Genomic DNA, 26,328 nt, shown 5'->3' with positions numbered 1-26,328 from the left:
TGCTCCAGCCCTCTGATCAACTTCATGGCTTCCTCTGGACTTGCTGCAACACTTCCATGTATTTCTTATGTTGGGATTCCTTATGACTAAGAAATGAGTGATAACGCCTCTTTTCCAAATACTTTATGCCAGCATTAGTGGAGCAGAGGGGATGGGATATTAAACACCTCGAGTACTGTGTCCAGTTCTGTGCCCCTCGATTCAGGAAGGTGATTGAGGTACTGGAGCAGATCCAGGTGAGTGCAACGCAGGTGGTGAAGGGACTGGAGCACAAATCCTATGAGGAGCAGCTGAGGGAGATGGGGTTGTTAAGCTTGGAGAAAAGGAGGCTTATCACTTTCTACCAGCACCTGAAAGGAGGTTACAGACAGCTGAGGGTCAGTCTCTTCTCCCAGGCAACCAGCGACAGGACAAGAGGAAATGGCCTCAAGCTGTGCCAGAGAAGGTTTAGATTAGACATCAGGAAGTACTTCTTCACAGACGGGGTGACTGGACATTGGAATGGACTGCGCAGGGAGGTGGTGGAGTCACCATCCCGTAAGCTGTTCAGGGAAAGGCTGGAAGCGGCACTCAGTGCCGTGGTCTACTGACATGGTGGTGTTCGATCATAAATTGGACTCAATCTCAGAGGTCTTCTCCAATCTAACTGATTCTGTATCTCAAGCCTGCCGTCAGCTGGTGTGCAGCTGATGACCGGCACAGCCGCAGCCCTTCCCTCTCGGCGGGGCAGCTGCCGGGACGCTTTTCCCACAGGCAGACTCCCACTGCCTCCAGCGCTACGGCCCCAAGGCTGTGCGCTCCCTGCCCGGCCCGGCGCCGCCCCGCCGCCTCATAAGGCCGCCGCGTCCCCGCCCCCGACCAGCGCGGAGCAGAGGGCGAGAGTCGGCGGCCGCCGCCATGGTGTTGAACCCGGTGCTGGGGAAGCTGGTCAGCAAGCGGGTGGTGCTGGCCAGCGCCTCGCCGCGCCGGCAGGAGATCCTCTCGAACGTGGTGAGTGCGGCCGGGCCGCTCGCCTCGCACAGAGCGGGGCGCGGGCAGCGGGGCCGGAAGCGCCGGCACGGGCCTGCGGGGCCCGACCGCTCCGTGAGACCAGGGCAGGGGAGCAGCGGGAGTCAAGGAGATGTCTCCTTTCTGAAATGCACTAGTGGAGAGCAAAGGAGGCCCTAACCTGTCATTCCGACCGTTCAGCCCCTGCGGAGGAACGTGTCGGCCTCGCTGGGTGGGCTGCGGGAGGCTTTTGGATAGCACTTGGTTATTGCTCATTCAACTTAGATTGCTTAGTATTACCCTTCTTCAGCCGATAAACTGAACTGAAGGGAGAGAAATAACTACAAAATACGGATGTGTGGAGAAGCACGTGCAAGGCTCAGACATGCGCGAAGTTATTAGAAACATAATGTGCCTGCTGGCTGCAGTAAGTGTACAAGTGTAACCTAGGGGCAAAAAGTTGGGAAAATAGTTGGAGGTTTTTTTGACAAAACCAATCAGAAACTGTCTGGGTTTGTTTTCTGTTTATGTTTTTCTATAAGGACACATAAAGTGCAGTAAAGCCCCTGTAAAGATGCACTGCTGTTGCACGAATAAAGTGCTATGATGGATTCAATTAAAAAAAAAAAATCCAGTAGTATAATGCTCTGTTCATGGGGTGTGTAAGTTTACACTGTTAGTTTTTATAGGGCAAGAATAATGAAATTACTAATGTGATTAGGTTCTAATAAATAAGGGTAAAATCAAATATACACAACAATTTTGAAGTTCTGTCTGATTGTTTTGTTTTAGATTGCTTGCAAAGAATATGTATGCACTAAACACTGATAGGAGCACTGGGGTGTTTTTTCCTTGTGTGTTTGGGGGGGAGGTGTGTTAAAGTGGAAAGAACAAATGCCAAATTTGCCACTTGCTTATGTGCCTTGAGAGCAATGTTTAACAATGTCAGACTGACTGCATCACTTTCCTGTGTTACAGGGCCTGCGGTTTGAGGTGGTTCCCTCCTGGTTTAAGGAGACTCTTGAAAAGTCATCTTTTAAAGCCCCTTATGAGTATGCTGTGGAAACAGCAAAACAGAAAGCTCTTGAAGTGGCAAACAGAATGCATGTAGTAAGTAACTAGCTATTTCAGCAATGAGCGTTTTGTCTTCACATGGTGCATGTTACTGTGACTTAATTTTCATGGACTGCTTAAGTGATCCCTGAGTCCTTTTTCTCTGCTGAAAGCTAATGGATGTTTTTCTGTCATTTGTGAAAGACAGTGTCTTGAAATTGCGTAATCAGAAGTCTCATGCCTGCAGTTCATGCTTTCCACAAACTGAAGTGGCCTGCATCTTTTGTCAGCATTATACCTATTCTTGTATGGGATATATATTCCATAGTTCCTTAGAACAGTCAGGTGTGGGCAGACCTCGTTCCAGGTATTTGTCGATTGTGGAGACAGACTCCATGGAAAAACACTGATGTGATTACAGTGCTTTGCTGTAGCTTTCGCTGAACAAGTGACAAGAGTTGCTCAGAATTTGTGAGTATACAGGTACTGGAGGAAAGCAGAAAAAGAATTACTGTTTGGTTGCTCAGAATGTTTTGAAAAAAATTTGTCTATTTAATTTTAAGAAGGGTGAAGTTGACATGGTATCAGGTTCTGTTAGACAAGGCATCCATTCTGTATCCTAAATTTTATCAAAGCCAGTGATGCAACTTATACTATCAGTGGTATTTGACTTATGCCCTTGGCTGTGGTCACTGTTTGAGCACATAAGGCTCTTTGCTACCAGAACCTGTTTAAAAGTCGAGCTGATTAAATCTCACAAAATGGACCATAATAATTTCTTAATAATAGAGTTTTGAAGGAGATGGGTATGCTAGTTGGTCCTATATTAGCAGAGAAAAGCAATGTTGAACACTTCAAATGAACAGTGTTGCCAGGTGTCACCATTCTTCAAAGCAAATATTGCGTGATCTCCAGTGTAAATCGTTACCTGGGATTCTGTCAACTACTTTCCAGACAATGATACAACATTGGAGAGTGGATTTTAAACCCAGACTCACTAAATGACTTAATTTGGGCTTTCACTGCAAAACACTGCTGGTGATAATGCTAATCCAGTGGATGTCAAAGTGCTTCTTCATACAGGAATTAGTAGAACTAATTCCAGACATCATTAAACAACTTAAAGCACATCAGCAGTCTTTTTCTAGAAGAATTGCTTCCCTCTAAATATTCTATTATAATGGCCATGCTTACAAACAGGCTTTATGTCATGTTGTGTTAAGTGATAGCTGTGTACCTTATAATATGCAAGTAAATAAAAACTTAGCTTTAAGGACAGGTACAGTTTAAGGTAAAAATGTACAAAGAATTTTTATATACCACTATCTGTCATACTCAAAAACCAGACTGTATGTGTTCCCTTTTGAGAGAAAAAAGCAAAGCGTAGCTAAAGAAAATTAGGTGTTTATTTTTCACTAAAATATTGCTTGGAAAAAATGATCCCAGAGGGCCGTATTCTCTGGCTTCCAAACACTAGGCACTTCCTTTAAAAGAATTGTCTGCCACCTTGAAGACCAGATTGACTTTTGCGAATATACTTTATTTTCTGGATGCATTTATTCATCCATAACATATTTAGGCAAATTCGTGGCTTGAGAATGGTCTGCTCAAGCCTCACTTTCATGGTGATATAAATGATTACTATTTTGCAAACAGTGCAAAAGAAGAAACAGTGTCTTGTTTCCAGGTCAGTGTAGAGCCATACTTCTAAACCAATACACTGATATTTTCTTACCGTAATTCTTAAAAGGTTTTGTTCCCTCTGCATCTTCTGACAAATGCCTTTTTCTTTATGCCTTTGCAGAAGCACCTGAGAACACCTGATGTTGTCATAGGAGCAGACACTATTGTGGTAAGAAGTCTTCAGTGATTTAGCGTTATTTTAATTTATTGCAAGTGTAGAAAATATTTATATCTTTACGTTTAAAGTTTGAAAGCTACCTTCACTGTGAAGTTGTATCTGCATTCTGATACATCTTTTGGGGTTGGTGGGTGTGGCTTTTAGGTTTTTTTCCTAACAAGGTAATTTTTTGAAATCATGAGAATCAGGAGCCTTGCTACTGGTTTTGGGGACACTAATACTGCTGCAAGTGTTGCCTTGGATCCTCTAATATGCAGTGGAAGTTTTGTTCTCAGGTGACTTGGCTGCCAAAAAGTTCAGGTCATGTGAATTGTTCAGTGTTGTGCCTTGTAGTAGGCATCACTTTATACCTGATGTCTTCACAGAGAAAGTGAACAGTTAAGGACAGAAAAAGTTGAATTACCCTTTTGTTTGAAAGTTGCAGCCACTGGAGGGTAGAGTGCGGCACTCATGCTTGACACTTAATTATCTATTCAACCTAAGTGAGTGTGCTGCTTGCTCTACTCAGTAGACTCAAGTTTGAAGCCCTGGCTGAAGTCATGGTTTAAACATTATTTCTGACCTCAGTTTCTGAAAAGTAAGAAAAAGCAGCATGCTCACTCTTGTCTTTCTGTCTTAGTCTGTGGATGAGCAGATCCTGGAGAAACCAGTTGATAAGCAAGATGCCTACAGGATGCTATCAAGGTCTGTAGTTTTAAGTAAGATGCGAAATTTGAAGATTTACATTCTCCATCACTTAGGTTTTTAAAAGTGTCCACAGAAGGGGGGGACATGCATAAACATTTTTGGGTTTGCTTTGTTTGTTGTAAGTTTAGTTGGCCAATCTCTTAATTTGCAATATGAAATGCACTTAATATTTAGCTTTTTAGAACTCCAGGAAAAAAATTCAGGCAAGATGATATATTATTGTGTGTGTGTATATATATATATATATATAAGATGTCAAAATTTTCACACACTGTTTCATCTTAAAATTTAGTGTGGAATATTGTGGGGGACAGAGAGTGTGAGATGCTTCTGATCACGTCCAAAAATATCCTGGCTAATCTTTACGAGGCTGTTCCTTAAATAGTCTCTTAAAAGATTCACATTCCCTTGCTATTTATTATACATCTGTTGCTTACACAGCAGATAATAAAACCCTCAGAACTAATTGGCCATAGCGTGGCGCTCCAGAGCCACTACAAGAGAGAGCCAGGGTAAGGGAATTTGGGCTCTTCTACTCTCTGGCTTGCTATGGGATCTCTGGGGGCCAGTCTGGATGAAGTGAGGACAAATGCTCTAGCTCCCTAGTACTTATTTAGTCCGAATTGCGTCACCTAGCTATTGATTGCCAGCTTTCAGTGAAGATGGCCATAACAGTAGTGTTTATGCCAACTTATGCATTTAGAACAGTCACTTTCCAGACAAACAGTGAATAATCCGATACCATACTTTTATACAAGTGATGTTTTGGAGACTTGAAATGACTGCAGCTTTTGATAGCGTTTATGTGGTTATTTTTTTGTTTATTTAATCAGTGTCTTTTCACTGATTCTGAAACAAATAAATTTTATTTCAGTTGCTTGTCAGATCCATTGAGTGATATATCAATATAATGGTCTGTTTCTCAGGCTGTAGCCATATAATCACATAGAACATTTCATATGACTGCTGCTTAATGGACATTTTTTCCCTGACAGGTTGAATGGGAAAGAGCACAGTGTTTTCACAGGGGTGGCTATTATACACTGCCACGGTAAAGGTACGCATGTCATTTTGTTACAACTCAATATTTGTATTAGAAATTACTCTCATGGTAGTTTGTACAAGTAAGGAACCAGGATGAAAATCCTTCATATGCAGTCTGATATGGTTTTCTACTCAAGAATTACTGTATCAAAATATTCCCGTCTAAAGCCAATCTTCTTTCTGTATTTAGCTTTCACACCGTAGGAAGGAAGGTGACAAAATACAGTGGAGTTCAGAAATATTGTCTCTGAAAGCTGTGAGACTAATTGAAAGGCCAATGTAAATTGTGGAATATTCTAAATTTAAATTCAAATAAGGTACTGTGGAATGTGACACTGAGCTGAATGCGATCCATATAAACTTTATTCCTGTGTTGTGTTTACACCAGTTGGTGAATGCAAGTGGTTGTACATGTAATTACTTCATTTTTTTTCAGTAAATAAGGGAAGTTTCAGAGCCATTTTTAGGGCATAAGTAACATAATGGCTTAATACCTCAGACTGTTAAGAAGCTGTAGGGAGCAATACACCATGTTCTTTATCATATCATTTACAGAGAAAGCAAATGGTTTTTATGGAAACTGTACCATTAATATAATTTGAGGAGTGTTTGAGGGGCATCATCTGATAATTATGCTAATAGTCTTTTAGTAGAGCTTTTTCAGGCATCATTCCTCTGACATTTCCCTGGACATAGTCTTTCTGTAGACAAATTAACAGGTTTTAATCATTTCTGGAATGATTGCTCTGAACTCTTGTACAATAGAAATAAAGTTAGTGACGCAGTACTGCTAATATGCTAGTACAATATAGGGAGAGCTGCTGCAAAAGAAATAAAATGAGTTATCAACTGGCTCCTGTGGGCAGCCCAGCAGTGTAAATAATGCCTTTAACTGTCTAGGAAGAAAGTTAAGCGCACACAGCCGTAGTAGTGGTGCTGTACCATCTCGTTTGAAGTTTACAAGTTTAAACTGCATCACAGTCAGATGAATAAAAATACCTTCAATCTGCATATTCCCCAAGAGATGCAATCAATTGAAAAGTTGTCTGGAATCCTTTTTTTAGTTAGAGTTTTTAATTACAATGTGTTTGTAACTTGCTAAAGATGAAATTTTCATCTTGAGGTGGTTGGAGTTTCCTGTCAATGCTGAAAGACAAAGTAATCTGTCTTCATATGCACCAATTCTCTTATTTCATCTGGGTCTTTGGGTGTTTTGGGTTTTTTTCACACTACCAGCATTAGAAGCTGGTTAGTATTCTTCCCTTGGTCTGTACTGTAGATAGTACTCCTCCTCAAGCATTTCCACAACTACCAGAACTGTAGCAAACAGGGGATGCTGACCTTGGTCTTCATAGAAAAGAGTAGAGAGAGGTAATAATCTGTAATGTGCACTCATTTGTGCAAGGCTGTTGCCTTTTGAACGTGTTTCAGAAAAGCCTCTATGTGCAGTGATAGGAGATTCACAGTGCAGCTGGGTCCATACCCAGGTGTGCAGTACCCTACTGCACCTTCCCTCAGCCACTTCCAGCTACAGAAGTCTGAAATAATCTTGTCATTTTTTGAGAGATGATAGGAAGATGACAGTGATGGTTCCTGCTGGAGCTGCTGGATACCTAAGTCTGAAGTGCAGGTGCAGCTGCACATTCCCACTTTTATGACAGCTACATGTTCAACTCTGATGTGTTGTTAATAGTTCTTTGACAACAGTCATAAAGTTGGAAGGGTGGTTGTGCTGGATGTGTGTGCCAGCACCCATAAATAGCTCTGTGCAAGCATTGTTAATTTAAGAGTACATTCCACACAGGAAGAGCAGTGTGTTTTGGGAAAGTTGATTCCTCTGTCCCTAAAAATTGTTGTAAGTCATTTCAAACATCTGTGTAATGTACGTAATTTTTCTCGAGCAAAATTGTCAGATGATTAAGAAATAAAACTTAGATGTTATGCTGTCTAAACTACAATTCCTGCTTCTAATAAGGTCTCTTCCTTTCTGTAGGCAATCAGCTAGAGATGGAAATTACTGATTTCTATGAAGAGACTAAAGTAAAATTTTCTGAGCTGTCTGAAGAACTCCTGTGGGAGTACATTCATAGTGGGGAGCCAATGTAAGTAAGACCCTGATGCCATCACACAACTCTTGAGCATAGACCTTAGGGTACATAATTAAGCCACCCTTGTAAAACATTTTGTCCTGTGTTCTGTGAATTTCTCTGTCTATATGATAAATGCATAGGTGATGCAAGGTCACTGCTTGTTCTTGTCATTTCTCCAGTGAAAGTGAGCTGCCTTTTTAGAACCCTAATTAATTTGGAAAGTGAAGACTTGAAATACTCTGAGGGCACGGATTTGTGCAATGTACAATTCCTTCCCTCTTAGCAGAGGCATTCAGGGATCTTTGATGCCTAAGACAGTGCAAAGTTCTCATTATAAACAGGTGAAAAGAGTAAGTGTTGAATTTTTAGGGTGTCATGGAACTGTATTGGAAGAAGCTAGAACTTGGTGTATTTACACTGTCAAAATCACTGCTCTGATGCAAGGAACACCAGCTTAATTTCCACTTACCTTTGTGAGAAGTGAAAACACAGTTTATGTGTTCCTATGCCAAAATTGTCCTTTAGCTTACGTGTTTCTGCTACCCTGGTAACTGACATGTGTAGGCAACATTTACAAAGCCAATATACCAGACAACAGTGATTCCATGGAAGAAATAGGATGCAAACAGAATGCCTAATTACTACTTCTAAGATGAAGTTGACTAGATTGGCTTAAAAAAAAAAGGGAGGGGGGGAAGTACTTATTGGGGACAAGAAGGGAATGTTTGTGACCTTAAGAAATTTGTCTTTCCTGTGTGTTAGCTGAAGCCTCTTGAAGGCATAGTTAGCACTATGGACTGCATATCAGCTGATCTGAACTTTTGTCTCTGTAGCTTCAATTCTGACCATGAAAGAATATAAGTCATGGTGGTTTTTAAACTCGTTTGTGCTATAAAACAATATGTTTTACTGGGGAAAGAGAAACCAGGGTAGACGTTGGATATATTTCAGTGCTTGTGTGTACATGAGACATACTTTGTAAACATGTAAGGTTCACAGCTTATTGAATAGGCTGATGTTAAATTGGATTGTGTGGAAAGAATGTTTTGGCAAGACTACAGCTTGTAACGAATTCTTAGGTTTTTGGAAGGTGATGTTTAGTATACAGTGGGTCATAAAGTTGCAGCTTGAAGGAGAAATAACCATTTTAGGAAGAGTGTCAGGAAGAATGTTTAGGAAGAATGAAAATTATTTTGGAGTATTCTGAATATTTCCTCTGGAAGCAAATATGCTTTAGCAGTGCATTGCTGCAGCAGTGCTGGCTCATGAGCAGTGCTGGGTCATTCTATTCGTTCTGCTAAATAGGGTGTGTGACATCAAGGGTTTCTCAGGGACCAAAGGTTCAGAGAATGTATTTTATTACTCTCTGAGGCAGAAGCCAATTGGTCTTTGTTTTTATAATCCAGATGATAGGAAGCATTTGTTCTAACTTTGCAATGGAACTACTAAACACAGTGTCCTATAAATTTTGCAAAACAGTAGGGGAAGTATCTCCTAGCACTTTCTTTTGGTTGGTTATTTTTGTCACCTCCTCCATGTCCACCCATACAGGTTATATACTTCTATGCATAGAGGTTTTTCTAAATACTATATTGCAGTCAAGTGACCATTTCTTAAAAAGAAAAAATTAAATGCCAACTTAATTTTCTGAAATCATATAAAACTTTATGATTGCAATGACCAGTGCTGTTGAGGATTAGATTGAGTTTTTTCTAGCAAGAAAATAATTGGCATATAGTGTTTAAGTCCATCACTGGTGATAGAGACTAATACTAGAAATACATAGCTGATCTAAAGTTTGGGTAAGGAAGGAGGGGAAATTGCTGTCTCAACATAGTCTGGGATGAAGCTAGGAAAAATCTGATTTTGGCTCCAGAACCATGTTCTGCTTTTTGTTTTATTCCTGTTCCTCTTTAAAACCAAAGATTTTCTGCATGCTTTCTGGGTCTCTAATCCTGACTGTTTTAGGCTTGTGTAATGAGTAGACTTAGTTTCTGCCAGCCTCTCTGATCCAGCTTTTTATTTTGTAATCTTTCCCTTATACACAACTTTCTGTCTCTGCTTACAACTTCTAGCCTGAAAAATCGTATGGTGTTTAGTAGCTCTCCTCTGATGGCAGTGAAACCAAAGGACCCTGTTGCAGTCTGGGAAGGAGGTGATTACAGAGCCTGGATCTCTACAGTTCTAGATTTAACTGTGAAGTAATAAAATGTAGAATGTAAATATATTCTTCAGAATCCAATCACAGAATATAAAGTGTTGTAGAAAAATAAGTAATATGTGGCCAGTTGTGTTAATGTTCTTCCTGGGAGTGTGATACCACTGCTTTTGCTGTTCATAATGTTTTTTGCTTCCATGTAAGCATGTACCAAAATGACTGCAACTTAATTTAAAAATAAGAAGACATTTTAGTCATTATAAAATTCCTAATGCAGTTGATGTAAGTTGTGAGAATGTTATAAAAGAAGAAATAATTTAAACAATGACAAAGTTACAAGATAGTGCTTAAAATGCAAGATTAAAGGAAAAGCCCTATTCCCCAATTTATCACAATTTAAAAAATTCTACTTGCTGGGATAGCAATTCTTCTGTTTGTTTTTAGGATGCTATTAGAAAGGGATTCCAGAGATCAGTACTAGAAATGCAAAGAGCTGTTTCTGATCAAATCTAAGATTAAGAAATTAGCAAGAATTTTTTGTGTAGTAACGTTCTTTCTCAAGCAGTTTGCATAATTCCATGCTACCTTAAGCTCATAGATTTAAGACTGACTGACCTTTGGTTTCTAAGCTTGCTGACGTAGGCTTTCAGATTGTGCTGTTATGTAGGAAACATACTTTTAACTACCTTGTTCCTTCTATGAGAACAGTAAAATTGTTGGATCTCATGCAGCTTATCTGACTTATGTGTATTTCCTTTCCACTGTGCAATTTGCTAAAGACAAATTAGATTTCCAAAGTTAATTTCTGTGCACATGCACTTACATTTCTGTGCCAAATTACTGGTATTACCAGGACATCTAAGAGCACGGTGTTGTGAACCACAACTCTACTTCTATCTCAGATGGTTGCTCAAGAGATAAATAGGGCTAAATGGAGTAGTGGATCTTGTTTGAATGGGTTGCTCCTTCCCAAGAAAGTCCTGTCTTCCCAATCCTCATTTTAGGTATTCCTATGATTGAGATCTGCAAGACACATTCTACAATCATTTGAATTCCAAGAGGTCATTGTCCAACTCCTTTGGGAGCTAACATTCCTAAAGGCTTTTCAGCCTCTTGTGGATTCGGGTGAGGGTCAGTGTGCATCTGGTGACCCAGTGGCAGTGTTAGTCTCAGTGGCTGTTAGCTTTTCAGTAGCCAGGACTCAGCAAATGCTGGGTAACCTATGACAATACACTCTGACTGCAGTCACCTGCTGCTTAGGTGACTGTGGCACTTGCTTGGTCCAAAGCATAAAGACCATTGGCTACTCACTCTTACTGGAAATACTGATCCTTGTACTTATTTTGTCATTTACAAACTGAAGTGTTGAGCCTTGCTAGTAGATTTAATCTGCCTCTATCTTGGGTACACCAGTCTTTATTCCAGCCTCTACAGTAGTGTTCTGTGATATCTCACCTCTTAACCTTAATTGGATATATGTTTTTGCTTTCTCTTCCTCAGGGACAAGGCTGGTGGATATGGTATCCAAGCCCTCGGTGGAATGTTAGTTGAGTATGTCCACGGAGACTTCTTGAATGTGGTGGGATTTCCTCTGAATCACTTCTGCAAAAAGCTAGCAGAATTGTACTATCCGCCCTCTAAACATAATGTACAACATAAAAAGTATGACTCTATCCCTTCTGTGGACACTTTTGAGAACCTAAGTGATGGAGAAAGTGAATCTTCAAATTTAACAGAGCACGAAGGTGCTACTAAGTTGGACAGCAGTGGGATTCATTCTTCGGGAGCTGTTTACACTTCTGAAAACAGTTCTGGTATCAGAACTGGTTTTACAGTACCTTTGGAAAATCAGAATGGAGTGTCACAAAGTGCAGCAAAACTTCCACCCAAAATTCTAGAGCTGATGGATGGTTTTAGAGCTTCAAAGGTAAGGGAAAAAATAAAGTTACTCATTACATTGGTATCAGATACATTTGTTTCATTGGACTCCAGTATGTACCAGGTAATGTGAAATACTTGAGCTGGGGAAAGAATGTATTAATAATTAGTAAAAAAGGACCACTGAAGTTGTGGAGTAACCAAGACAGCTGAAACTTCTGGTGCAGTGCAAACATTGTTTGGTTAGGGCTTCTGTATTTGTTTTTATGTGTTCTATGAAATTTCATTTACCCATTTGATAATTTTATCTCTTGAGTTGAGAAGAAAAAGAAGTTGGGGGATTTTTTATTTTTTTTTTACTGATCAGAAGAGCACAACCAAGATGGAATTTATATACTCTGAAAGAGTGACAAGAATTGTATATATTATATTTCCATTCTAACTTTTAATGTTTTGCCTTAGAATTCTGTGGAAGATCTTAATTTTTTACTGCCTCTTGAGATTATTATTTTTTTAATAATCTTTCACGTTCCAGATGTGTTTAACTGATAATATCCATGCTGTATCTGATGGAGGCATGCTCACTACAGCTCACACAGAAGGTCATGTGCTCTGTATATCAGCCAAGCCTGATGAGAAATGCATAGCTGGACATTCTAAGAATTCCCAGGTTTTCTATTCATAGTTCTGGTGTAGCAAAGACAGTAGCGTAGAAGGGGAAGAAGAAATGAACGGTGATCATTCTAACAGATCACTGGTCTCCATCAAGTTATTTATGTTTAAGGAAGAGGTGAAAAATGTGCTAGAGTGGCAATGAAATGCAAACTTGGAAATAAAGATACAACTTTGAGGTGAATGGAGGGAGGCAAACCAGACAGTGAACAATAGTTTTGCTGGAACAGTGGAGAGTTGTGTTCAGCTCTGAAGGAAGACTGTAGTGTGATCATGTGGTGCAGATCTGTGGGTGTGCTGCTTGCAGGCATGCAAAGTTGTCCTGAGAGGTTTGGAATAAAGTGGCTTTGAGGTTGCTGCATTTGTGGGTGAGATGATGCCTAGCATTTCCTCAATTTAAGTAAAAATAAATGTGGAGAATCTTCAGCATTTGGTTGTACATTACTTATACTGTTTACAGTCATGTGATGGTATATTCAGTTTTGTGCAGTGAAAGACAGTGGAGGCTGGAAATAGGAGGAAGAGCTTTGCTTTCCCATTGCTCCAGTCAGTGTAAAGTCATAGTATGAAGTACTGAATTGCATGTTGAACTAGTGGGATTTTTTTTTTCCTGCATCATGGATCTTTGTAAAATTAATTGCCAGTTGGAATGAATTGTAATCTGATAAAACTCATCATCTTTCCACTTGCAGAATAGGTTTACGCACACAAAAGCATTTATTTCCACAAAAACTCTCAAGTTTTTTTCATTTTGATTCTTGTGTCACTTCAAGAACTTTATAAAGCAGAATAAAAGTTCATGCAGGTGGAGACATTGCTGCTTATTTTAGTCTGAACAGCTGCTGTTTCAGAACAGGAGGGTATCAGGGTTAAATACTTCCAAGTTTACTATGTTCTGAATTTATGTAGTCTGATCTGTACTCAGATCTCTTATGGTTTTTTTTCTTCTTTTGTTTGTTTTTTGTTTTGAACTGAGAATTACTGAATAGTAGGTCAGCCAAGTTTTTTTGCCCTATTTTCTCACCTCCTTTTTCCTGTTCTAATAGTTTCCTGTTGATATCAGTCCAAAGACTGCGCAGGTCTTGGAAGCCATCTGGTTGTAAACTAGATGTAATTATCTCAGTATTGTGAAAGCCTGAAATACAATAAATCCCAGCTATATGTTCTTATAATAACAGACAAAACTGTAAAGAAGTGAAGATGATAGAATATATAAACATACGGTAGCAGGCCTACCTCTCGAAGTTAATCTCTTTTTCTCCAAGTGATTTTTATTAAGCATAAGTGTTCTTTCCTTGATTACCTTTAGTTTTAAATTTCATCACAGTTGCTTACAGTTGTAAAGAAATGGATTCTGTGATTGCTGCATTTGCCTCTGCTCTTGTGGTCCCCATAAGTTCCTTGGTTTTAAGTGTTTTACCTACTTCAGAATACAGAAACTGCAGAATTGCAAATTAATTTTCAATGGAGAGGTATATGTTACCACATCTCATTAACTTCACTCTCTGGTTTGGTTAGCATATCTTTAAAAAAGTTCAGCTAAGGTTTTCAACTTCAGACAGCCATTGCCCATGAGCTTTTCTTCACCATCAGGCATTAGCTGTTCTCTCATCCCCATTCCATGTGTACATATCCTGGTAAGGTGTGCCTGTAGTACAGTTGTCCTGTGAAGTTTTATTCTGTTTTTTCTTAATCTTTCTGGGGGTTTTTCCTTAATAAAATAAAGACCTGTATTTTAGCAACTGAAGCTGTTACACTGTCTTAGTGGACAGTTTGAGTTCCTTATGCTTTGGGTCTATCAAATTTAATTTGATCTTTTGGTAGTGGTTCACATGCATAAGAATGTTCTATAAGGTCAAACAGTCGTATAGATGGGGAAGTGCTAAATATCTAAATAAAGGAAGTGAGTCTTTATACAAAATTTGTAGGGTGCATTCCAGAATATTTTGAGTTCCCTTTTCTCCCAAACACCCTTGTTAGAAGTTCTGGTACTTGGCCAAGATACTGAAACCCTCTGAGAAGGGCGGGAGCAATTTCTAGGCTTGTTAAACTGTGTTGCAGTAGTTGTGTAGAATAATTCTCGGCAAATGGTATGGTTCTTCTGTTTTTTGATTGCAGTTTTTTAACACAGCATAACAATTTCTTACCTACACATAGGCTCTGTTTGTAGCCTCTAAGCTGAAGATATTTGATCATCTGAAAGATAAAGGTCCAATGAAGGTTGTGGACATTGCAAATGATGTTGGAACTTCTGTGTGCGGAACTGAAAGACTCCTTGATGCGTGTGCTGGTCTTGGATTACTGGAGAAAACAATACAAGGTGATAAATTTATCCCCCCTGCAACTGCATATAGTACTGAAAGACAGGCAGGACTGGAAGAGATGTTTTTAAGGTCACAGGTTCTGGCTTGATATTGAGGTAACTTGGATTTGGGGGACAGGGAATAAATTGTTGCTCTTGTTTTCATAATTGTTTCGTGTGGGGGCTGGCTTTACGTAATGAACACATTCAGGTCTCCTTTGTGGAAACTTTTTATTGTTTTTGCTCTCTGGACATAATACTGACCAAAGTTCTAAGAAAAGGTTGCATGGACAGTCCCAGAGAGCAGTGTAATAGCTTAGATATGTCATTTGCACTTGAGTCACAACAACCCCATGCAGCACTGCTGGCTGGGGGGAAAAGTGGCTGTAAAGCTGCCAGGTGGAAAAGGACCTGGTGGTGGTCAAGTGCGCCAGCATGTGCCCAGGTGGCCAAGAATGCCTGTATCAGCCAATCCTGGCCTGTATCAGCACTAGTGTGGCCAGCAGGACCAGGGCAGTGACTGTGCCCCTGTACTGGGCACTGGTGAGGCCACACATTGAAACCTCAGGTCAGTTTTGAGCCTCTCATGACAAGAAAGACACTGAGGTGCTGGAGCACGTCCAGAGAAGGGTAATGGAGCTGATGAAGGGTGTGGAGCACAAGTCTGATGAGGAGAGGCTGAGGGAGCTGATGGTGTTAAACCTGAAGAAAAGGAACATCAGCGGAGACAGTACTGTTCTCTGCAACTACACGTAAGGATGTTGTATCCAGGTGGGGAGGTGGTCTTTTTTTACAAGTAACAAATGGCAGGATAAGAGGAAACAGCCTCAAGCTGTGCCAGGGGAGATTTAGATTGAATATTAGGAAAAATTTCTTCCCTGAAAGGATTGCCAAGTATCAGAAAAGGCTGCCCAGGGAAGGGGCTGAGTCACCATCCCTGGAGGTATTTAAAAGGTGTGTTGCTTTGTAACCTAGTGAAGTGGTGGATTTATCAGTGCTGGATTAAAGGTTGTACATGATAACCTTAGACGACTTTTCCGTTTAAGTTATTCTATGTTTCCATCTCAAATAGTTGTCAAATTCCATTCCCTGCTGCCATCATGCAGTCAGTCTTCAGCAGAGCATCAGGCTTTTAAATAAGGAGAGTTCTGCAATCTGTCCCTCTTCATGGACAAGTTAAATTTTAGTACCCCTAACAGGAACAGTCTGTGAAAGTGTATGTAAGTGAGGGAGTCAGTGTTAGGATTAACTTTGACAGTCCACACTATGTATTTCTAAGTTTCCATGTGCGTCATTTCCATAGTAAGACCTGAAATGGTCAAGTGCCAAGAAAAGGAAATAAGAGTCTTCTTAATTCTGTTAGAGTATAAGACAAATGAAAAAGCCCTGGAGGCAAAACATAGTGGAGAAAGCTTGAATTCAGGGAAGAAGCAGCCATAATCTAAACAAAAATAACAATCAAGAATGAGGAACTTCTAATACTGTCCCTTGGATATTAGGTATCTAACTGAGGTACTCTGGTTTAGAATAAAAATAATAAATCAGTGTGTATCTATATTTTCCTGCATCTAAAATCTTTCTAGAAACTAAGTGTTGTTCCTTTAAGAATGACAAGACTTTTATAATTAATTACTTTTTGTAATCAGGATTTGCTAGATATTTATGCAGGAAAGCATGCCTTCAGATTTTAAAGGACAGTTATAAAGTACTGAAACAAAGCTGGTTGCAATTGTTTTCTTCCCACAAGGTTACAGTAATACAGACTCAGCAAATACCTACCTGACCTCAGATGGTAAATACTCACTTCATGGCTACATTATCCATTCTAATGATCACCTTTGGCCCCTCTTCACAAACTTGGAGTCTGCAGTCAAAGAAGGGAGCAGGCAGAATCATCGAGCCTTTGGAAAGAAATCAGATGATCTGTTTAAGGTAATATAAACTTATTATTATCAAAACCAGCTGTGAGGAGCCCAGAACTGATCTAGGGGCAAATGGAGACAGAGCTGTCTGAGAAAAGTTTTTCAGTCTCAGAAATGGTAGAAACACAATGCAACTCACTAGTCCCAGGCTTCTGTTCCCTTCAACTTTAGGCTATGAAATAGTTGAGCAATTACAGAATATAGTGGCAAATTCAAGTGCTGACAAAAATTCTCTAGAGGAAGTGTTGCCCATCCCACTGACACTCTCAGAACAACCTCTGGGCCTATTTAATTTATATTTGTGTCCTTTTTATAATACCATATAGTACCTTACCACACACGCACTCTTTCCATATTGGATGCCAGTCACTTGATACTGATGTGCATCCAGTTTAGGCTGTAATGTGTGTAGTCAAAGCTGTTCTGTGTTGATGCAGTGGAGAAGGGATCTAATCTGCTTTACGAAGTTTTGTAGTTTTGTATAAGCTTCAAGCTGATATCTATTGCTGATGAAACTGTAATCCTGCCATCTGTTTCAATCTCTGTGTCATTCCTTTCCCAATGCTACCCCAGGTGGATGTGTTCAGTCTGGAGAATCACTTAGGTTTATAACTAGTCTAATTTGTCAGTTATCCATCTGGTGAGGGAGGTTGAGAGGCATAAATATTTGTGCCTGTGTAAGCAGAGACGTGGTAGTTTGAGCAGGAGGATATGTCAGGGCTTCATCTCTGACAGCGCTGCTGGCTTAAGTTGTACTTCAGACTACATCCTGAGATTTGTAATTTGTATATAACTTCTAGATGGTGATGAAGGCAGTCTCCTGGAGGAGATGTGTACATCCCTCATGTCTAGTCAGTGGAAGGGAATGAGGACTTCTGGAGACTTAAAAGTTCTACTAGTCTTATATTAGTACTTCAATAACTGGAGGACAGAAACACCATTGGAAATTGTTTAAAGGGTCTTTAAAGGGAGTTATGACGCTTTGCTTTAGGATAGCTATTGCAGTAGATGACTAAATTTATATACAAATTAAGTATATGTTTAATGTGTGTGAACTGGATCTCCTCCTTTGTTAAACACCTGTATTATCAACTTTGCTTGGGCGATGCTTGTGTCCAGTTTGAACCTGGGCTCCATATGTGTACAGGATGGTATATCTGAGCAGAATATATGGGCTGCCTATAGCACTGTGCACACTATAGCCTGGAGATACTTCTACTTCATGGGAGCTGCAAAGCCAACCAGTATGAAAGTGAGACGTAAAGGGATTTGCGTATATGTATCATTTAAAAGGTAAAGGCATGAAGTTCTGAATGCTTGCTTCTTCCCCAATCAAAAAAAAATAGTATAATCTTTAATATTTCTGATTTGTTATGGCCCAATTATCTAGTTATTTTTCCATCATGGGAGAATAAATGTTTAAATGAAGTGAAAGCAATTTGTGATGATACCAAGAAGAAGGAACACTTGAGTTTTTCTTTAAGTCTCCTAAATCTGTCCTTTCAAGCTGTTTAAAGTCTGGAGACACCTTGCTATGGAACAAATGTGTTAGTAAGTGTATATGAAAGACGTACTATTTCTTTAAAAAACACTCTTCAGATGCCCTCTTTTTCCTCTCTGCTGGCCCAGCTTCAGTGGGCGGAATAGTTGAATTTAACAGCCCTTGGGATATCACCAAGACCAGGTACAAATAAGGCAAGTCTATGTCCTCTGAGACGCTCTGCAAAAGATGTCTGGGTTTAGAATTCTTGAGGGGATGGAAAGATCTGCTTATCACCACAGTGTAACAGCAAAGGACTTGAGTGAGCAAACAGTCAGTGGCACTTTTAGCGGATCCTTTAATTTTAGAATTCTGATGTTCACCATTTGCAACTTGGTTGTACATAGCTTTAGTTAACTAATGAAAATAAACTTTATTTGCTCTGCTTTTTTCCCCCTTTTAGGACTATTATCACAGCCAGGAGGTAAAGCAACGTTTTATGGCTGCCATGCACAGCATTGCTCACCTGACAGCAAGAGATGTGGCTACAGCATTTGATCTTTCACAGTTTAAATCTGCTTGTGATTTAGGAGGTATTTCTTGTAATTGAACTGGTACACAAATTAAAGGGAAATGCTTGATTTCAGTTCCACATTTAATTACTTAAGAGACATGTATTTTTTTTACTAGAACTGTAGTAATATTCTCTGTTATTTTTCTGATATTGCAATGTCAGGATAAAAGAACAGTGCAGCTAATTGAAAGCAGAGTTACCTAAATGGTATATAAGTATTTTAAAATAAGTGAATGTTCATCTCAATCGGTTACATTATCTCAATTATTTACACAATTCAACACAGAAGAGAAGATAGCTTGTGGCTCAGGTGATACAGCATTTGGCTGGAAGTGCCATTTTAAGTAGTGTTGTTGCTCTCCTTAGGCATATCCAAGATTTTCAAAAGTAATCAAAGCAGTGAATGACCACTACTGGGGTGTCAAACTTGAAACACTGCACTGCTAGAACAAGTTTTGATTCTTTTATAATGGGTTGGGCTTGTGTATTGTTGTAGTTATTAATATCTAAGGTGTCCACCAAATTGTTGAAGACCAATGAATGTACCTGAAGAAGCTCTTCTTGTTAGCATTCCTTTTTTTGCCCTGTGCTTGGAGGTGCACAGAGGGAGTGTTATTATGTAGGGAAAGATCCACTGAAGGAGAACCACTTTTTTTAGTGCCTGGGGAGGTGGAGAGCATCTCAGAGAAATTAACCCAATACTGGTACATCAAATGCCACTTGTACAGAGACTCCAAAATTTTGAAATCTTTTCTGGTATGGATAGTGTTTGTCAGTTTCATATATCAGTGCTTTGTAAATGCTAAACAGTGAGAGGCTCTTCTTCAACAAACAAATGCCTTTTAATTTACATTTTGATATTCCCCAAAAAAACCCTGAGGTACTGATGTCAAAGGTCACATTAGCCATTCTATGTCAATAAGGAGTCATGCCTGCATTCCACAAGCTTTAAAACCTTGCTCTATCAACCAGGAAGTCCTGTGGCCCATGTTAATTGTGGAGTTGTCTGCCTCTAGTTCTGATTGGATATCACTATTTTAATATTACGTACTGCCTTGTCCTTAAAGTCTGCAAATTCACTGAGAAAATACTTGATTTGACTTCTTTAAACTTTTAACAGGTTGCACTGGAGCTCTGGCTCATGACTTAGTACAAGTATACCCAAATCTCAAGGTCACAGTATTTGACCTTCCAGAAGTCATTGCAAACACCTCTTACTTTCAGCCTTCAGGACAACACACTGCTCCAGTGACATTTGTATCAGGTAAATGTAGCACATGGTCTTTTGTCTGTTTTCTGTTATCCTTGAGCACAGAACAGTCTCTTTTGCTGCTGCTCCAGCCCCAAACATATCTTAAGACCAGGCAATGTAGGTTCACCTATGCTACATGGGAACGTGGTATTTTTCAAGTCTGTGGGGATTAAAAAATGGTTGGAGAATGTGGTTAAATAAATATTAATTAGTAATTTTTTGAATACCACTGGAAGCAGAGGCTGCATGTCCTTGTCTGAGGCATTTCATATCTAGACAAGATCAACATGATGACTACAAAAAACTTTGTCTTCTTTCTTGCTTTAGGCTTGCTTTCCATTTTTTTTTTTTTTTTTTAACAGAGTTCTTGCTTGTGATCTGCTCTTTAACTACACTTTCCCTATCTGGAGATCAGGGCATACTTGTACCTGTTCATTCTTGTTACTTGCTTTACCTCTGCTGAAGCACCTTGTTTTTGTAATATGTACTCTGTGGTTTCTGTAGGAATGTTCTAACTCTGTTTTCCAACAGGTGACTTCTTCAAGGATAATATTCCAGAAGCAGATCTTTACATCCTTTCACGTGTTCTTCATGACTGGCCTGATGAAAAGATACATGTGCTGTTAAGCAAGATATCAGCTGTTTGCAGACCAGGTATGTTTTTTTTAATCTTGCTAGCTAAAAGGTGCACATTAATGTACCTTTAATGAGTAATAAGTAATGCTTTTTTAATATGAACTTACAGTCTTTTTCTGTTCAATCATACTAGCCTTTGCTTGACTGTCTAGGCTTGCATTATGATAATAGCTACTAAGAAAAAGAATGAAACAGCTGCAAATAAAACTATATATAACAAGCTTTTACTAGAGTTGCAGGCTTCACCTACAACTGTATCACCTCCTCGGTCTCTGCCATGCCCAGTCTTTCTTCTTTGTTACTAAGCCCTGTATAATCAAATAAATAAGCATGTGCTTATTTCTGTACATAAAACTAGTCTAAGTAAAGTTCCTTTGGGTTAATCAAGAAGCAGCAGTTTGTTTTGCTATTTCAGTAGAATCCAGAATATGGTAAACTGGGGGAAGTTCAGTACTACTTTATGCACACATACCATGAGAAATATGTAGCCTCTTTGACTTTCTACTACATTTAAATCATAGAATCATCAGAGTATCTCAAGTTGGAAGTGACCATGAGGATCATCAAGTTCAACTCCTTGCTTTTTGAAGGACTAACTTAAACTAGGTCATATGACTAAGAATGTCATCCAGATGCTCCTTAAGCACTGGCAGGCATGGTGCTGTAACCACTTCCATGGGGAGCTGTTCCAGTGCCCAACCACCCTCTGGGTGAAAAAGCCTTTTCCCAATATCCAACCTAAACCTCCCCTGACTCAGCTTCATGCTGTTTCTTTGAGTCCTGTCACTCAGGACTCAAGGAGTGACAAGAGAGAACAGTACTTGCCCCTCCTTTACCCCTTGTGAGGATGTTGAAGACCACAAAGAGGTCTCCCCTCAGTCTCCTCCAGACTGAACAAACCAAGTGACCTCAGCTGCTCCTTATAAGGCTTCTCCTCAAGACCCTCCAGCATCCTCATGGCCCTCCTTTGGATGGTCTCTAATAGTTTAATGTCTTTTTTATATTGTGGTGCCCAAAATTGCACACGGTACTCAAGGCAAGGCTGTACCAGCACAGAGTAGAGTGAGATGATCAGCTGTGTAGTAGGTACACAGTCTTGTGCTTGATGCACCGCAGAACATGGTTGTCCCTTTGGACTGCCAGGGCATACTGCTGACTCATATGCAGGCAGTATTAAAGATCAAAGACAAAAATCAGAAAAGCCTGACAACTAAAATAATCTGATTTCTTAATCCAACTATAGCCCTGAAGTTTGTTGCAGAAGAGAGCATTCCAAATAAGATCTAGCCCATAAAGTATAATCCTGATTATAAATTATGAAAGAAAATTGTGAGTGAATGTCTTAATCTTATGCAAAGATTGGGGTATGACAGATTCTTACAGGACTGTGTGGTTCAAATGAAAGCAAGGCTGAGTTTACGAGCATAGGCAGGAAGTGATCTGAACTTCTGGAGACAGTGCTCAAAACTCTCCCTTCTTTTTAACAATTAAATGGTTGTTTCCAGGAGATCACTGAAAGTGTAAAGTTCTTTCACTGAAAAGAATCAGTCTGAGGGAATCTCTATAACTGTCTCTCAACAAAGTACTTAAAAGTTGAAGCTAAAAATACTTACATGGAGCCACTTTTGGTTGTTTTGGAAATGCAGGAAGTGCCTTGCTAGTGGCAGAAACTGTACTTGATGAACAGAAGACGCACCCTTCTGTAGCTGTGCTCCAATCCCTCAGTATGACTGAAGGCAAGCAGAGAAGTGGCTCAGAATACAAACAGCTACTGGAGAAATACGGATTCACAGATGTACAAATCAAGATCACAGGAAACTTACTAGATGCTGTTCTGTGCTTCAAGAAGAGTCTGTCAATGTAGTGGGCCCAGAAGCAATATGGGATGCTGAATTGTCACCCTCTTGGGCAATACATCCATCATCAGCCAGCTCAGTTGGCAGTTTAGGATCAGTTTGGTCATTTAACCGGAAGCATAGTTGTTACGGGCCTTGGATAAAAGTTGGAGTGCGGATTTGGCAGGAGTGAATTCTGTGCACTTTAAAAAGTGTGTGGGGTAGGCTGAAACTCCTTTGTGTGAAATACCTTAAAGTCCAGCTTTTCTGCAGACTGTATTAAGCTTAGACTTGACATAGTTATATAGCATGTCAAGTTAAAACTACAAGATTGTGTTGAGCTACATCATCAATGGTCATCATTAATACTTTAGTTTTCTTGGACCTTAAAATTAAAGAGAAATCTCCTTCTGCAGTGTATTCACTGGATACTGCTCATTTTTATCAGAAATGAAAAATTAAAAATTAATATTGTGGCATCTGTGTGAATCTGGAAATGTTAGTTCTCTTTTTCACTATTGTGTGGGAGTTCACTCAAAAACATCTCCAGGATAATCTTTTAATCACTTTTTCTGCAAGCAAAAGTGAAAACGGAACAAACCTCAAACATGTTCCTACAACAGCTATAACATCACAGAGGAACTTCAGCAGCCTCTGACCTCCAGCCACAGTATGTACCTGCACATGCTGCAGCTGAGAGCTGTTCATCTTGCTTACTGTCACTTCAGGGGTTTCCTGAATATGGCTGAATGGCCATATATGCTTTCTGTCTCATTAGTTGAGATGAGTTTTAGGATTTATGTATGAAACCTTGTATGAAAATTAAAAAAGTTTCTTCATGCTTCAGTCTTTAATTGGAGAAGTGCATGGTGTATCCTAGCTCTTCAAGTAATTTGTCACTAATATCACTTCTACTGTTTATTTCTTTCCTGACACTTCATTGATATTTATTTTTTCTTTTTAAAGTGTACTTTGTAGTGGAACCCTTTCTGAAGATTAAAGTTGCACTTTCAAACTAGCTTTCTTCTCTATCAGTTGTGAGTTTCTTACCTGTCACTTGTACAGCAATAGTCCCAATAAACCAGTATGAAAGAGGCCATGCCAATACTGAACCAGCAACCTCAGCAAATTAGAGGTTTAATGAGGAAGGTTAAGAGTTGCATCTGCCCGGATGTTACTTAGTCAGGAGTTACTTTGCTCCTTGACCAATGGCTAAAGGGTGCCACAGTGATTCAACTCATCAGGAGAAACATGCTTGCTACAGAGCATTTCAAGTGTACAAAATCAGGGAAATGTCAGACTTTACCACACTGTGGTTTTTAATTCTTGGCAGACAGTTTTTATGAATGGCAATTTGACTGATCTCATCTGTGCAGACATTTAAGATAGATAAGGCCAAACAGTCAACAAATGAATAAATTTAAAATGTTTCTTTCCTACATTGACATGAAGCTTGCTATTAGCTTAACAGGTTTGTATGTTAAGAGAGACTCATTCCAGCAATCATGTGTCTCATAACATTCATGAAGTTCATAATGCAGTTTTTAAAGCTGCTCTAAGCCACTTGAGTCAGAAACAATCAAGTCCCAAAGCTGGCGCACCTGTAACTGTCACAGACTTTAAAACTGTGCCCCTAAGTACTACGTCTCTGACTGTAAAATTTGAATAGAATGTGCTTGGCTACCACACAACCTCCATATACTCTGTGATTAAGGCACAGCACTAAGCATTAGTCCCTTGGGCATGGTTTCTGTGGTAATGCACCACAGCTTTGCCCTCTTGGGATAATTAAGTGTTGGAGCAGGTGGCCCAGGGAGGTTGTGGACTCTGTCCTTGGAGGCTTCCATGTGTGATGCCCTGAAGAAGCTGAGCTGATTGTAGAGCTGCCCTGCTCTGCATGGGAGGCTGGACTAGAGATCTCCTGTGGTCCATTTCAGTCTCAGCTGTTCTGCAATCATTTCATGCAGCCTGGTCACCTGAGGAATTACAAGTTCATTAATACACAAAATTAATTTTTCAGTTGCTCTGAATGTCTTTTGCTGACTGGTAGAAGGAGTGGATTTAAAAGTCTTAACACTGAAAAGATTTTCTAAGCAATATGCATAACTCAGGGAAATTTTCATGACATGAAGAATAAGGCAGTTAAGCTTTAAAACTTTTTGTTGATTATTAAATGTCTGAGGTATACAAGTTGGAATGGCTATGAGAAAATTGTTTTAAAGGTCAGAAAGATATGAATATCATGCAGGACTTAATAATAAAATCACTATGAACTGCCACTCCTTTGATCTGAGTTGGTGGCCTCCTACCTCCACTGTGCCAAAAGAAACCACCACCTAAAATGCAAGCCAAAAGGCAAATATGTAGAGTAATGCTTGTTTTTTCAGTAGCCCTCTCCTGGCTTCCCTTTTCCCTCACAGGTCTGGAAATAGAGGAAAAGACTGTGTAAATAGGATCATTTAAGTTCTGCTCTCAGCCTTTAGTCAGTCCCACCACAAAGAACTTGGGTCCTACAGAAATAACACACAGAATGTATTGAACAGAAACATTGACTTCTAGGCTTCTGTAATGCTTGCCGTCCACTCTTCTGTCTGCTTGGCATCATTTCAATATGAATGTGAGGCAGCAGTATATCCCAAGGAGATGCATCTCTATTCCTGGCTTACTGTTTTCCATAGTCCTCATGCCAAGTCTACAGAAGTCATCCCCTTTTCCCCTGAAAACAGAGACGTGACTTGACTTGTGAGTGTTTGATCACTCCATACGGTGAAAGGGAATTTCCTGGGGTTTGTGAGAGGAGTGGATTAGTCATTTAATAGCAGAGCAAATCCATAAATGATTAAGGAAATCACCCAGGTCTTATAGTTTGCACCTCTGTATATAGTAGCAAAATTTTTTTTGCCTGATAATGGATTAGAACTGTTACATGCATTTGTTTTTAAATTAGGCTGTGGGATTTTGCTGGCTGAAATGGTGTTGGATGATGAGAAGAAGAACAGGAGCACAGCTCTGCTGCAGTCTTTGAACATGCTTGTGCAGACAGAGGGAAAGGAGAGAAGTGGCTCTGAATATCAAGCCTTGCTGGAACAACATGGATTCACAAATGTCAAAATCAGAATAACAGGAAATTTGTTAGACGTCATTCTCTGCATTAAGAGCCAGAAAAAAATGCATTAAAGCCTGGATGTCTTATACTTGTGTTTGATGTTTTGTAATTATGCAAATACATTCTCAGCTTCCCATCAATACCATAAAGAAGAAATGTTATGTCAGCTTTGTGGTGTTACTTTTTAAAAGGGGGAGAGATGGATTACATTTATTTTGGACTTCAGTAAAATGATGCCAGAAGATTCGGTGAGTGCACAACACATGTAGGACACAAATGGTGTCATCAGCCCGATAGCAGTATTCATGCTGCTGAGAAATCACTATTTCCTCATACTTGGTGCAATTAGAATAGCAGAGTTTTTAGACATGTTGCTATTGCACATGTTGCTTTTCCCCTATTTCAGAAGGTTAATGTTGGTGTAATTTTAATGATCCATCACCATTCATTTCAATACCATTTTATGTTACAGTCTCTACTGTAAATAAACACTCACCAAGTCTGGAAACTGCAACTGCAACTGCAGTGGTGTAGTCAGGATTAGAAACAAGAACTGGAGCAGCAGCTTCTTGAGAGTGTCAAGATAGACTGCTCTGCTTTGTAAGATGTTTTTGAAAAAAGGCAGTTGTATAAAAGCACAAGTTTCTTGTGTGACCGTAATTGGAGATTATGTGTGAGGGTACCACATTTGCTTCAAGAACATCATCCTACACCTTTTCATCCCTACTTAATTTGTGAGCTCTTATAAAGGTGGATAGCAGAATATGAGATTAGATAAAGAGAAAAAGGTG

The 26,328-nt window shown here is 39.6% G+C and overlaps 1 protein-coding gene across 3 annotated transcripts; it reads left to right on the top strand.

Moving 5' to 3' along the window:
• The first annotated feature begins 831 nt into the window (after positions 1 to 831).
• On the top strand, positions 832 to 25,625 carry ASMTL (acetylserotonin O-methyltransferase like). Of its 3 annotated transcripts, none has more exons than XM_085056231.1 (13): positions 832 to 990; positions 1,966 to 2,097; positions 3,845 to 3,892; positions 4,521 to 4,585; positions 5,584 to 5,645; positions 7,626 to 7,734; positions 11,381 to 11,807; positions 14,588 to 14,750; positions 16,480 to 16,664; positions 18,598 to 18,727; positions 19,829 to 19,972; positions 20,492 to 20,614; positions 25,379 to 25,625. In XM_085056231.1, the coding sequence occupies exons 1-13, from the start codon at positions 898 to 900 to the stop codon at positions 25,606 to 25,608; spliced, it is 1,911 nt and encodes a 636-aa protein (XP_084912357.1). In that variant the 5' UTR covers positions 832 to 897; the 3' UTR covers positions 25,609 to 25,625. The 3 variants fall into 3 exon arrangements, with proteins under 3 accessions (XP_084912357.1, XP_084912365.1, XP_084912374.1); XM_085056239.1 differs by lacking the exon at positions 25,379 to 25,625 and adding an exon at positions 22,243 to 23,449 and having other exon boundaries at positions 833 to 990; XM_085056248.1 differs by lacking the exon at positions 832 to 990 and adding an exon at positions 1,086 to 1,219.
• Positions 25,626 to 26,328: the final 703 nt, after the last annotated feature.

Source organism: Lichenostomus cassidix, chromosome 1, assembly GCF_008360975.1.
Source record: "Lichenostomus cassidix isolate B80296 chromosome 1, HeHo_3.0, whole genome shotgun sequence".
NCBI lineage: Eukaryota > Metazoa > Chordata > Aves > Passeriformes > Meliphagidae > Lichenostomus > Lichenostomus cassidix.
Note: the sequence above shows the minus strand (reverse complement) of the source record. Positions and strands in the feature narration are given on the sequence as shown.